The 14,164-nt window shown below is 44.1% G+C and overlaps 1 protein-coding gene across 2 annotated transcripts in view; it reads left to right on the forward strand.

Moving 5' to 3' along the window:
- M1ap (meiosis 1 associated protein) overlaps window positions 1-14,164 on the forward strand; it is a 61,255-nt gene that overhangs the window by 35,155 nt on the left and 11,936 nt on the right. For both annotated transcript variants that reach the window (XM_055596410.1, XM_055596409.1), the window contains exons 5-6: window positions 1,929-2,088; window positions 2,725-2,866. In XM_055596410.1, coding sequence (XP_055452385.1) covers window positions 1,929-2,088; window positions 2,725-2,866 — 302 coding nt within the window. The remainder of the gene's footprint in view (window positions 1-1,928; window positions 2,089-2,724; window positions 2,867-14,164) is intronic.

Below are 14,164 nucleotides of genomic sequence, written 5' to 3' on the forward strand. Positions count from 1 at the left end.
CTGTAGGCTGAGTGTCCTTGCCTAGCATGAGCCAAGTACACAAACCTAAAAGGATAGGTTCTGTAGGCTGAGTGTCCTTGCCTAGGACTAGAACTCTCTATGACTCCAGTGAGTCTTCAAAATACAGACAATGTAAAGCCCAGGGATTAGGTGAGGATTGGGTGACACAGTCTGGTGATGTCATAGGTATAAAGAGAAAAGTTTTAAAGAGTGACTATACCAGCCAGCAAAGGCCAAGTAGTTACAGAGGCAAAGTTCTCAACACCTCAATGATAAGACATCAGCTACACCATATAAGGGTAAAGTGAATTATGCATTTTTCTCAATAGTCTCTCTCTTACTATTGTAGATATTGTTGGTACTATAATTCAAAAGATTCTTTTGCTTTGATAATATCAACACAACCTGTGGCAAGGAGAATAACAGGAAATAAAAATAGTCTCACTAGAAGCTAGGAACAGTGACACACACCTGTAATCCCAGCACTCAGGGAGGCAGAGGCAGATGGATCTCTGTGAGTTCAAGGCCAGCCTGTTCTACAGAGCTAAGGCTACACAGAGAATCCCTGTCTCAAAAAAAAAAAAAATCTTTTCACTGGAGCTTGAGAGGTGGCTCGGTGGCTAAGAGTACTTACTGTACTTGTGGAGGACCTAAACTCAGTTCCCAGCACTCACGAGGAGCTCACCGTCTCCTGTAGCTCTAGTTCCAGGGAATCTGACACCTTCAGGCACTGCACTCATGTAGTGTACATACATGGAGACAGACAGACAAAAAAACACACATCAAATAAAAATAAGCTTCTTAAAACTCTCACTAGCTAGGCATCACGTTGAGGAAAACTACAATAACTCAGAAACAAGCTCCCTGTGGCAGACTGGTCAGTCCCCAAATCACCATCACCTCACAACGATTCAGGGTTCATATACTTGCAACTCTGCTGTCGATCTTCAAACCAGATATACATTTTAACACCTTGTAGCATCAAGGCTTCAGGCTCAGAGCAATAGAACATTGGGCCCTTGGTACCTGAAGGTAATTGCTGGAACAGAAAGACAAAGCCATGAGTAGTAATACACACTTCAAACCACAGCACTCATGAGATAGAGGCAAGAGGAGCAGGACTTCAAGGTTGTCTTCAGCTACATAGCAAGTCAAAGGTCAATCTGGGCTGCAAGAGATCCTGTCCAAAAAAAAAAAAAAAAGAAAAAAAAAGGCCTGATAGAGCAAAGTGCCACATAATCTATGCACTCCTCATGTCATGCTGCCACTGTGCTCCAAGGCCTTTGAAAGCCCGATACTCAGGGTCCTTCCAGGCATTAAAAATAAGCTATTTCTGAGAGGAGACGAGGGAGGGGGCTACAGCTGGGATACAAAGTGAATAAATTGTAATAAAAAAACAATAAATTTTTAAAAATAAGCTATTTCAGGAACTTGTTCCTCCCACAGTCCAGAGCGCCCCTAGAAGAACCCAAGGGAAAAGAACAGCAGTCAGCTGACTGTCTTACTTCCGCTTTCCCTGCTCTGACCAGCACACTTGCCAAAGCTGCAGGGAAGCAGCAGAGGCACGATTTCCTTCTGTAATACCCAAGGGCCCCCGCATAGTTTACCACTAGCTGCTCCACCAAGGACACATGTTCCTCTTGCACTGAATGACAAGCCACGCCTCTCACTGCGAGACAACAGCTCAGCCAGCCCAGCAGTAAAGCAAGTGAAAACCATGCCAGGCTCAGAAAACAAACTATGCAGAGCAATAGCGAGACCTCCGGTGGCAGTTCCTTTTTACCCTCAAACCAAGCATGCTCTCTTACCCCCTTTCCCCTGCCTCCTCCTGACCCCTGCCTGAGCAGTGAAGGTAAACCAGTAGCAGTTACTGTCAGCCTGAGGTAACTTGTAACCCAGTGTCTTCTCTAACTCTCCTTTAATTGTAGTATGTCTGAAATGCGATCTCCAAGAGCGATTTCTCAGCCCATCCCTGCTTCCTGGCACGGCCGATGGCTCATTGAGAATGGATGACCCCAAAGGAGACATCAGCACACTCTACCAGATGGCTTCCCTGTCATCATCTCCGTACAAGCTACAAGTGATCAAGTATGCTTTGAGGAAGCCTCACCATTCTGAGCTGCTCTTGATGACTCTAGGACCTGAAAGCACAGAGACTTAGATTATATCTCTGCAGTCAGGCAATAGTCAGTAGCCAGGTAGCAGTCACAAGCTTGCCATAAAAAATAGAAATAAAATAAAGTAAGGCTGAGCGCCTCAGCAAGCAGAAGCCATCGGCGCAGATACGGACTGCGGAAGACCTAGAGATACGGACTCTGACTGCAGAGACGAGCCAAGCTGATGCAACGGTGCTCAGCCATCCAACGGACGTTTATCAAAAGCCTGTTAGGATTAGTACAGGGATGGGCCTTTCAAGGGGGGGGTCAAGAGCCAGCGCCAACCGCTGCGGCTGCCCTAGGCATCAGGATTGCTGCCTCAGGGGGTCCAGCAGAGCCATGGTGGGAGGGCCTGGCTTTGCTGCTTCCTGTTCTTACTGTGGGCCTCATGCAAAGACTGACTGTGAGAAACTCCGAGAACTTTCACTGTGCTGGATTCCATGCTCAATACTGACTGACGACACACCCTGAGACACAAGCTTCCACAATAAGGTTGTAGGTCAGAGCTCAGTTTAGATGGGTGTGGTTAGAGGTGCCAGATGCCACTAAGAAGTCTTTCTTTTTCCAGGGCTCTAACCTCCAGTGGGATCTGTGAGTCCTTGACCTATGGACTCCCCTTCATCCTCAGACCCACAAGCTGCTGGCAGCTGGACTGGGATGAGTTGGAGACAAACCAGCAGCATTTTCATGCCCTGTGTCACTGCTTGCTGGTGAGTGCCCTCTATTAGAGAAAGAGCCACTGGCTCGGCCCTAATCCCAGATTTGTATCAACCTGGGAAGGATGAAACACTGGAAATACTCTGAAATGTATAGCAAATCTAACATCTCCTTTGTTAGATGAGCCCAAAGGAGACATTACACACTCTATCAGATGGCTTTCCGGGCATCAGCCTGGAACAGCCCGACCAGCTGATCAAGCACAGAAGAACCTCCCCACTCCATACAAATGCCGTCTTATAGATTTGATCTCCTTGTTTTCTGGGTATGTGTTGAGCGTGCTGCACAAATGCCGTGGCACAAGTGTAGTGATCAGAGGACAACTCTGGGAGTCATTTCTGTCACTCGGCCACGCGGGTCCTGGAGACTGAGCTCCGGTTGTCAGGTTTGGCAGCAAACAGCTTTACCAAGCACGCCATTTCACTGGCCCAGGCGCTGTTCTTCTTCATTCCATAGCTAGGAAATCTAGAACCTCAGATCATATCTCAAAGTGCCAGGTAAAAGTCGGTTTTGGGGTAACAGTTACAAGCAGGGATGAAGACGCAATGTGAGGCTGCTCAGCTTGAACACACAGTGCGTCCTGAAATCAGCCATAACCCCTTATTTTATAAGCTTTAACGGTAATGTGCTTTAATGATGCTTCCCGCCTGGACTTCTGTGGTAAAAGTGCTTGCCGCATAAGCCTGATGAACTGAGTTCAAGCCTTGGGATCCACCATGGAGAATGGAAATGCTCCTCTGGCCCCTACTCATACACTTGTGGCATGCTTGTGCCCACATTCACACACACACACACATTGTACATACACACACATAGCATAACAATAAATGTCTTAAAGTCCCACAGCTTTTTAACACTACCCTGGTTATCACAGGTCATTTAAAGATCAGTCTGGCCCCGACCCATGCCAGACACTGTGTTAAACCCTACACACACATTCAGTGATGACAAAATGGATAGATCTGTTTCCTTAAGAAACTTAGCCTGCAGTGGAAGAGACAGACAGACAGACGATACATACATACATACCTACATAGAGATATAGAAATATAGCTAAGATTAAGAGTATCAAGTAAGTCACAGCTGGAAAAATGCAACAGAGAAATATTGTAGGCATGTATAATCAATTAGAACTCAGTTAGAACTAAGAAGAATTGGATATGGGGAGTCAGGTAGATGAAATATCCAGTACTGCTTGGCTTCTGAATTGAACATCAAGGTGTCAGTTTTTGAAACAGAAGCAAAATACACGCACACACACACATACATACATACACACACATACACACACACACACACACACACATGCACACAAAACTGATGTGGCTTGGCCAGACGACTCAGCAGACAAAGGTAGGAGAGAACCACCTCCACACAGTTACCCTCTGACCCCACACGTGTGCTGTGGCACACACCCACACTATGTACAGAGACTGACAATAAATTATTTTTAAAATAGAGAAAAAACTATTGAGGGGCTGGAGAGATGACTCTGCAGTTAGTGAGCTTATTGTGCTTGCAGAGGACCCAGCTTCAGTTCTCAGAGCCCACCTCAGAGGGCTCGCACGCCCCGGGGTCCAGGCCCAGGGGATGTGATGCCTTTTGCTGGCCTCCACTAACACACACATGGCGTGCACACACACATACATTCAGGCCCAATGCACACACATAAAGTTTTTTAAAGGAAAGGATAGAAGCCAGATGTGGTGGTACTTGCCTTTAACCCCAGCCCTTGTAAAACAGAGGCAGGTGGGTCTCTGAGTTTATGACTAGCCTGACCTACATCATACATGCAAGGCTAGCCAGAGCTATAGAGTGAGACCCTGTCTCAAAGACCTAAGAAAAATTAATGTCTGGCTTAAATCAAAATAAAATAACGAAAAGAGAACCCAAAGACGAGATAGTGAATAAGCACTTGACGTGGTGCTGGAGAGACGGCACAGAACATAAGATGCTCTATTTCCATAGGACTTGAGTTCAGCTCCCAGCACCCACCTGGGCTGCTCACAACCTCCTGTAACTCCAGCTTCAGGGAGACCCAACAACTCTGTTCTGTGCAGGTTACCTGCACTCATATGCACCAACCCACGCACATATAATTAAAAATAAAACACAACTTTTAAAAATCAAAGGCCTGACCTGAGTGGACATGAGCGACAGTGACTCTCGGTGGACACGAGGGAAAGGGCAGCACAGCGTTGTGTCTTTCACTATCAGAAGCAAACTTCTTTTCCTGTTTCTTTTGGGGTCCACCCACTGGGTTCCTGTTTCTGGTCTGAAGGCCGTCCACCTCCTGTCTTTGCAGAACAGAGACAACAGATCAATCAGTTCTGCAAGTGCCCAGCAGCTCAGTTTCCTATGTTCTCCACTTCCTCAGAGTCTCTGAGATAACCCATCAGTTAGCAGGTATTTCTCCCCAGAGCCTTCAGTCCTTTTTCTTTTCTTTTGGACATGCTGGACCCAGGATCTCACACTTGCTGGCAAACACCCTTCACCTGTTCTATATCCCCAGACTTCCTTTTATTTTTTGGTTTTGTTTGAATACAGGTCTCACCTAGGTTACCCAGGGACTTGAACTTAACCTACAGCCCAGACAAAGCTTGAATTCAAGACCTTCCTGTTCCAGCCTCCCTGAATTAGCTAGAATTACAGTCCTCAGCCTACAGATCCTGTTTTCAATGCCATACTTTTTTTTAAAAGACAGAGTCTCATATGACCCAGGTTAACCTTATACTTGCTATGTAGCTGGTGATAAGCTTTATGCTTTCTAAGCATAGGATTATAGGCAGGTATTGCCATACCTGGTTCCGTGATTACAGTACAGGATTTTTTGTTGTTTGTTTTGTTTTGTGAGACAAGTTCTGGATGTTCTAGAATTCACTATGTAGATAACGCTGGCCTTGAACTCACTGAAATATGTTTGCCTCTGCCTGCTGAGTACTGGGATTTACACCTAGCTAGTATGTGATATTTTAGACATTAGCATTTTAACACATTTTCATTAAAATTTACAATTCAACACTTTAGGCAAGATTATAGCCTGAGAAAATGAGGTAAGGATATACACATACAAGTTGTTTGTCTCAGGGTTATTTACAGTGGTAGAAAACTAGCAACAGCTTAATGTCCAAAATGGATAAATAGGCATTCTAGTTGGCTTTTTGTCAACTTGATACAAGCTAAAGTTATCTGGGAAGAGGAGACCTCAACTGAGAAAATGCTTCCTTAAGATTTGTTGGTAGGCAAAACTGTAGGGCTTTTTTTTATTAATGGTTGATGTGGGAGGGCTCACCCCATTATGGGTAGTGCCTCCCCTGAGCAGGTAGTCCTGGGTTTTATTAAAAAAAAAAAAAAAAAAAAAAGTAGGCTGAGCAAGCCATAGAGAGCTTCTTCTGTGCGCTCTCTGCTTCAGTTCCTGCCTCCAATTTCCGCCTGGAGTTCCTGCCTCAGAACTGATGACTAGCAGTCAGCTGTAAGGTGAAATAAACCTCTTCCTCTCTGACGGACCTTTGAACATGGTGCTCTTTGTGCCCTCCACTCACGCTGAAGGCTTCTGTATTTCACAGGGCTAGAATTCACTCTGTATCTAGGCATTCATAATTGCTCCTTGTTCATCGTTTACATTTGTTTGTTTGTTTGTTTGTTTGTTTGTTTGTGAAGTAGGTTTAGATACCATAACATGCATGGGAGTTAGAGAGCAGCTTGCAGGAGTCAGTTTTCTCCTTTCACTATGTGGGCCACAGGGAACTTGTTTTCTTGGCCCTGTTCGTTCCAGCACTGCATTGAATACTACTCTCCTACTCAGTTGAGGGGGTAAATTAGTTTCGAAAAGCTCTTCATCCTGCTTTTTGAATGGCACCTTCCCTGAGTAGCACAAATCCTCAATGGCAGTGTGATAGAAGAATTTCTCACGAGCTTCAAGTCATTCATTCAACAAGGAATATTTTTATTCTTACTATGTGACGAGACTTACTATTTAGCTTGAACCTCCCTAACCCTCTTTTCACTAGTTTCCCAAACCTTTTAAAATATGTTTTTATTTGTATTAGTGTGTATGTGTGTATATCTATGTGAGTGCATGCCACAGAGGCTGGAACTGGCGCTCCTGGCAGTTGTGATCTGTCCAACCTGAGTACTGGAACCACACTGGGGTTCTCTGAAGAGCATGAAGAGCTCTTAATTGCTGATCTACCTCCCCAGCCCTGAGTCTGCTAAACTTTTCCTCCATCTTTGGTTTTGTATTTTTACAGTTTATTTATTCTTTTCAAATCTGGGAACTACTGAGTTCCCAGTGCAACTCTCTGTGCCCTTTCCTTTCCACACCGATGTGTCTCCTGCAGTCAACGTCTGTCTTTCTGTTAATAGCAGCCCCACCATTGTCTAAGTCACCCAGGCTGGAAACCTCAACCACTTCCAGCCACGGTGTCCTTTACGCTTGAGTCGCCCCCGGCCACATCAGTTTTCATCTCCTAAATTGGATCTGTTCTCGTTTCCTGTTCCCACTGCTTTGCTCACACACAAACTTATTCATAAACTCCTAATTTCCCTTTCCCAACCTCTCCAGCCCCATTTTACCTGCACATTGACGCTACATTACTTTTTTTCTTTTCTTTCTGTCTTTCTTTCATTTTTTTTTTTTTTTTTAATTTTGAAACAGTCTCATTGTATAATTCTGGCTGGCTTGGAGCTCACTATGTAGACCAGGTTGGCCTTGAAATCACATAGATCTGCCTACCTTTGCTTGCAAAGTTCTGGGATCAAGGGCATGCACCACCATGCCAATATTACCTTCTTGAAGCAGTCCTCTGACAATCACATTTTCTCATTGCCTGCACACACTCATTTAATGAACCTCACTTGTCCTCCTCGCCCACCACCTTCTCCCCTGCACCCTCACTGTGCTAGCCGAGCCATTTCTCACTTGTGCTTTAATACTCAGTCATTTCTCCACTGGCCTGGGCACTTGCACGTTTCCACTTCTCAGTCTGGTTTAGAGCAATATCCGTAAACCAACCCTGAGACGTGGCAGTGAGGCTGCTATCTTCAACTTCAAAATATTTTGTGTCTTCAGCTGGTGTTGTAGCTCAGGGATAGAGGACTTACCTGTGTGCATGAAGCCCTAGATTTGACCTCAAAAACCACACACACACACCACAAGTCTTATTATTCTTTATAACATAAATCATATTTCTTAGTCTAGTATTTAAGATCCAGCTTTATCTCCCATTATTCTCTTCACATCCATATATTACAACCAAATAAATAAAGAACATTAAATTTCCCTATATTTGGTCCTCTTCTATTCATGCTGTACCTTCTCTTATCTCCGTGTGTTCAAATCCTTCCCTAACCTGAAAGACTTAGCTCCAATTGTGCTTCCTTAGAGAGACCTTTCCAGTTGCTTTTTTCGTTAGATCTTATGTATTGTAATCCTTCTTAGAGAAAGGCATATTTAAGTAGTTTTTTAAGTATATTTCCTGTTATTTGACTTAGAGACTGAGATGTAAATTTGATTTACTCTAAAATCCAAAATGATACACTTGCCTTTTCCTGGTATTTCTATCACTTCCCTACTTCACCAACCAAGTCCTCAGCTTTAGTCGAATTTTGGCTAAGAAATTTCCCCTCTTGTTACCTTTATTTTTTAAAAGATTTATGTATGAGTGTGTCTAGAGGAGTGTGTGAGGTGAGAGTGGGGGCACAAAAGGGAGCTTTGGCGTCCTCTCTCCCTCTCTGCCTCTTCCTCTGAGGCAGGCTCTCTCCCTGAACTGGGAGTTTGTGAATTCTAGACTCAGCTAGAAGCCAGCAAGCCTCAGTCATACCCTGCCTCTGCCTCACTCAAAGCTAGGGTCATAGGCCCTTGTGGGGATACTGGAGTTGTTCTGTGGGTGCTGCGGTCCAAACTCCAGTCCCCTGATGACGCAGCAGACATGTTTTAATTACTGAGCCTGCTCCCCTGCACCTATCCTTCTAGCTCTGAGGGGCTCAGGGGAATTTTCTAAAATACTCTGGTGAAAATATCTATTGCTCAAGAGAAGCCTGCCCTTTGAAACTGCCCTCAGTCCGCCCTTTTACTGTGAACGTATGCATGCTCATGTCTCTAATTATGGCGTACATATGCATTCATAACCCTAGCAAACAGTGGCCCATGTGTTTCAAGCTCTACACAGGTCACATATGGAAAAAAAAAAAAACATTATCCAATGACCCAAAAGTAATTTTTAATTAATTATTTTGTGCTTTCAAAGACTACCAAAGAAGATCTATCTTATAAACACAATGGAATTGAATTTCTCAGATCTTTCTCCTCGCTCAGCTATCTGTACCCTGAAGCTGCTGCCCGAGGCCTCTTACACACATGTGTGCACACACACTCAAAATTCTCACCACATCCTCTGGGCCCTGTCCTTGGTCTTCTTCCTCCCACTCAGCCACATAGTCTAAGCCGGCTGAGCTTCTCTGGCATGACTCACGTCTTTAGCAGATCTTGTGTAAAATATTCAAGGCTGTGCTCAGCAGAGCAGGAGAAAGGAAGGAGAGAGGCACATTTGAAACACACTACAACTCTGTCTCTGTCGCATCTAACAGCGACTATAAAATGTGCATTGCCAGTTTTTGGGTGAGTAGAATTGTATGTGAAAAGCAGCTGTCATGTATCTGACGCGTGGTTGCAGAGTTCTTGGTTAGTGCTTTTACAATTTCCACTTCTTTTTTCCTGTTTTCTCTTCTTTTTTAGTTTTTTTTTTTTTTAACTCTGAGCCTCTGCATGGCTTTCCTGGAACTTACTATGTTGACCAGAGTACCCTCAAGTTCATATTGATACGCCTGCCTCTGCCGCCCGAGGGCTGGCGTTAAAGGCGTGTGCCACTATGCCTGACTCTTTTTTCTTTTACCATCCACTACGTTGGTTTGTTTGTCTGTATACTTGTGTGTCTGTGTGTGAAAGAGAGCACTTACACATGTGAGCCTGTAGGACTTGGTTCAAGCCTAATGACCTGGGACCTCCATGGTGGAGAAAATCTACTCTTGCAATCTGTCCTCTGACCTACACACACACACACACACACACAGAGAGAGAGAGAGAGAGAGAGAGAGAGAGAGAGAGAGAGAGAAATGTAATTTTAAGCATTTAAGATTCAGGTGGATTTGGTTTATTATTTCTTTTGTCTTCCAACATGTAGGCCTGACTTGGCTTTTTTGTACCTCCAATATCTAATGAGAGCCTCACCTTTATATAAATATATTAGGGAGATTACAGATGGTAGAGAGAGTCCACCCTTCCCCGAACCAGGCAGATGGAGTCCCCCACTACTGTGCTGCGTCACGCTGCACCCCAGTCTGCTAAAGCTTAATCTGTCTTCCAAAGCTTTCAGCTGCAAGCCTGCTGCACTGTGTTTTCCCTCCACCCTAGAAGGCCTCAACTCTAATCATTTCCACCCAAGTCTACTGAGACACTCTTAGCTTTCTCAAGTGTTTCTGCCTCCTGACCCACTTATAACTCTAGAATGTCACAAATGCTGTGAGTGGAAAACTGCCTTGAGTCACACTCCGCCCTCCCACCAGGTCACCCTACCAGCAGGTCTCCTCCGGAAGATCTGCTAGTTGCTGTCCCCTTGCAAATGTGTCTTGGCAGATGGAAATCCTAGGTTCTGAGCTCCACTGTTGCTACCACCATCCAACTCAAATTCAACGTAAGCCCTCAGAGTGAGTGAGGCTATCATCATCCCCGCCTCTGTCTAGATTCTTCCCTCTCTAGGGACTATTATTCTACCATTAAATCTATATTTCTTACTCTAGTATTCAAGGTCCAGCTTTATCTCCCCTTATTCCCTTCACATAACACATATTCCAACCAAATAAATGAAGAGAATTTAGCTTCCCCCCTTTTATCCCCTTCTGTTCATACTGTCCGTTCGCTAACTCCAGTGTTCAAATCCTCAACAATACCTCACTATATTGGTCTGTATATGCTATGAGGCTTTTCTGACTGTCCTGGGAAGAAGAAGTGGCCTACACTTATCTCCAATGCAGAAGTAGCTCTTAGCACATGCTCTCATATTCCCCCTTTGCCATCTGACTACATGCAGAGCAGTTTTTCATTTGCCCCAGCCAGGTAGTTGACCCATGTTTTCACTTCCAGGTTCATGGGCTTCCCCACAAGTCAAAGTATAGGTCAGTTTGTTCACTGGTCCCTCTCTTTCACCTCTTCATTTGGAGCAGCTCTTCTGGACAAAATACATGCCGCAATAATCAAGTCTTTGCCATTAGTGCTGACTCATTGGGCTCCTCGGCTGTAAATGTTGTGCAACTTTTCCAGCTGCATTTTGCACATGCTCTAAGCCTTAGTCAACTGCACTCAGAAGTCCACTTTCCATTCTGGGGGTTTTTATTTGTTTTGTTTCTGAAAATGGTTCCATTTCTGTCTTTTGCAAAGATTGTTTGTTTTATTTGGGTATCCTATGTTCATCAAAAAAGCAAAAAGCTTTACCCAGTCTCTCTGAAAGATAGATATTCTCCAATGTTATGTGATACTATTTTGGGGAGACAAGAACAAACATCTATTCATCCTAAATAAGAAATTGATATCAGACCAAAGCGCAGCTACCACCAATGTCCAACTTGGTGAACCAGTGAGTTTTATTGAAATCACTTACAAGAGTATGGGCAGGTGTTTATCTGCAGGAACAGAAATGACTCAAAAGCCCACCCAGCAGAGGTGACAAGCTGAAAGCCTGGAGCACCGTGCACAGCCTGCACACAGCTTAACAAGCTGACAAGTGTTCTCTCCGGGAAACTGAGTCTGTGCCCCTCCAGGCAGCTCACTTGTTCTGAGCCTTTTGTAGGTGGCTCTTCTAAGCACTCTTGGCCAAGGCTATCAGATCAGCAGGCCTTACCACTTATACATGCTTGAGGGGAAAGGGCCTTGTAAGTCTGGTTCATTTCAGGGACTTCCTGAAGGCTTTGAGTTTTTTACTTACTGAGCTTAATGAGCGTCCTTGAAGGATGGAGTGTTTCATCTCCTTGAGAACATCCTGTTCTGACATCCTGTGTCTTCAGGAACTTCCCTCCAAGATGGAAGGTTTTACTCTTAGAGAAAATCACTACACAACATCCACCAATATGGTAAATTTCACTTTTAGATTAATCCAGATCATAAGAGTATATGTCCTTAGAGTCAGTCCATTGATGCTTTTATAGACCTATATCTCAAAATTACCAATTACTTTTAATTTGGCAAAATAAAAAGCAACTAATAATGAAATACGTCTTAATTTTTAGAAAAAAGAATACGGAGGTCTCACTGCATAACCCTGGTTAGTCCGGAACTCATTATGTAGACCAAGCTGACCTTGGATTCACAGAGACCCACCTGCCTCTTCCTCTTGAATTCTGGGATTAAACGTGTATACTATTATGCCAGCCTAATTTTAGAAATTTAATATTTTATGATGCTGACTTTGTGTCTAACACAGTTCCAAGTACTTTGCAACTATTAGTTTATTTTATTATCATACCCATCCTATAAATAAGGACCATCTCTGTCTTGCAGATGGGAAGAGGAAACTAGGGTGCAGAGAAATGGTAGAGCCAGTACTGACTCCCGAAAGCTTGTTCCAAGTCCCAAATTTTATGCCACTCTGCTGTCACTTGGAGTTTGTTGTCATATTGATCACAGGTCGTCTCTGAAACATTTTTGTTACTCAGTAATATCCATAAGGAGATGCTCCCAGACTGGATGTCAGAGAAAACCATGGGGATCTCTAGAATTTCTGGCTTCTCTAATCCCGACTCCATTAATGCCCTGCTCTTAGCTTTCTCCTTTAGCCAATCTCCTTAACTCAGTATTTTGTCTTTATGTGCTTTCGCATATTTTCTAAGGTTGAATAACAGTTTCATAAAGTGTGGCAGGGAATAAATATTTTAAAAAGTTAATTTTTCCAAGTCTTTATGAGATGAATCAATCCATTGCCAGGAAAATGTTGTTTCAATTGCCGAAGCCTACTGTGTTAGTCCCAGTTCTGCAGCTGGTGACTCACTTTCCACATCCTCGTTTCCCTGACAGTCAGGTCTGTATGAATAGAAAAAGAAATGAAAATACCACCTAGGTCTCAGTTTCCTACTTCAAATGTCAGCAACTCTAGAGACACATTCCTGAGTGTCCAGTCCATGTCTGCCCTAACTGGCCACAGAAGTGACAGAATTCCAGCCAGGATGTGTCCAGTCTGAGCACACAGGCTGGTTGGGCTGTGAATGGGTGGGGAAACAGAAAGTCCTTGGCTGGACAGGCAAAGAGTAAAGACCAAGATTGTAAACTGAGAATGGGGTGACGGCAGGTCAAGAGGATTTTTAAAAAATGGAACAAGTGTAGAAGCTAGACCCTGAAGGTTGGGAGGGGAGTAAGTATGAAGGCAGAAGGCTAACATGGAGTCACCGGCCTTCTCCAGTCTCATCCAGACACACTAATAAATTACTAACTGTTCTCCAAATATACTAACTTCTTTCACACCTCTACGCATTGTGCCCTTACTCTGTCGGTCTGACAAAGTTCTATTCACTTTTTTCCAGGTTTTGCCTAAATGCCTTCACTGTGAGGCTTTTTTTGCCCCATCATACCTTGTCCCTACTCATTTTTTTTTACCCTTTTCCACCCTTGTGTCTATTGCTACATATTACTTGGCTTTCACAGCACTTATAACAGCATGGGTTTGCCATAGCTCTCTGACGTGGTAACTGTCATGCTGCTGTTTTACACCAAATTCAGCATCTAGTTCCCATGTGCCATATTGTTAATACCCTGGCATCATCATGGATGCTTCTCGCCTGGGGTCGTACTCAGAGTCCTAACCTCCTAAAAGGCCTCTGGTCTTCAGCGCATCTCCAATATCGTGTTGTAGATGAGGAATACGATCAGATATATTTGTTTCTGCTCTTGGCAGCAAAGTATGTGTCTTAGTGTTCTGTTGTTGTGAAGAGACACCATGACCACAGCAAGTCTTATAAAAGAAAGCATTTAAGCTGAACAGTGGTGGCAGATGCCTTTAATCTCAGCACTCAAGAGGCAGAGGCAGGCAGACCTCTATGAGTTGGAGGCCAGCCTGGTCTACAGAGCAAGTTCTAGGGCAGCCAGGGCTACACAAAGAAATCCTGTCTTGAGAACCAAAAGAAAACATTTAATTGGGACTTGCTTATAATATCAATGGTTTAGTTCATTATCATGTCAGGGAGCATGATGACATGCAGGCAGCATGGTGCTGGAGAGGTAGCTAGGAGTTCTACATCCAGATTGGCAG

The sequence above is a fragment of the Psammomys obesus genome, unplaced genomic scaffold, assembly GCF_907164565.1.
Source record: "Psammomys obesus unplaced genomic scaffold, mPsaObe1.curated_primary_1811, whole genome shotgun sequence".
Taxonomy (NCBI): domain Eukaryota; kingdom Metazoa; phylum Chordata; class Mammalia; order Rodentia; family Muridae; genus Psammomys; species Psammomys obesus.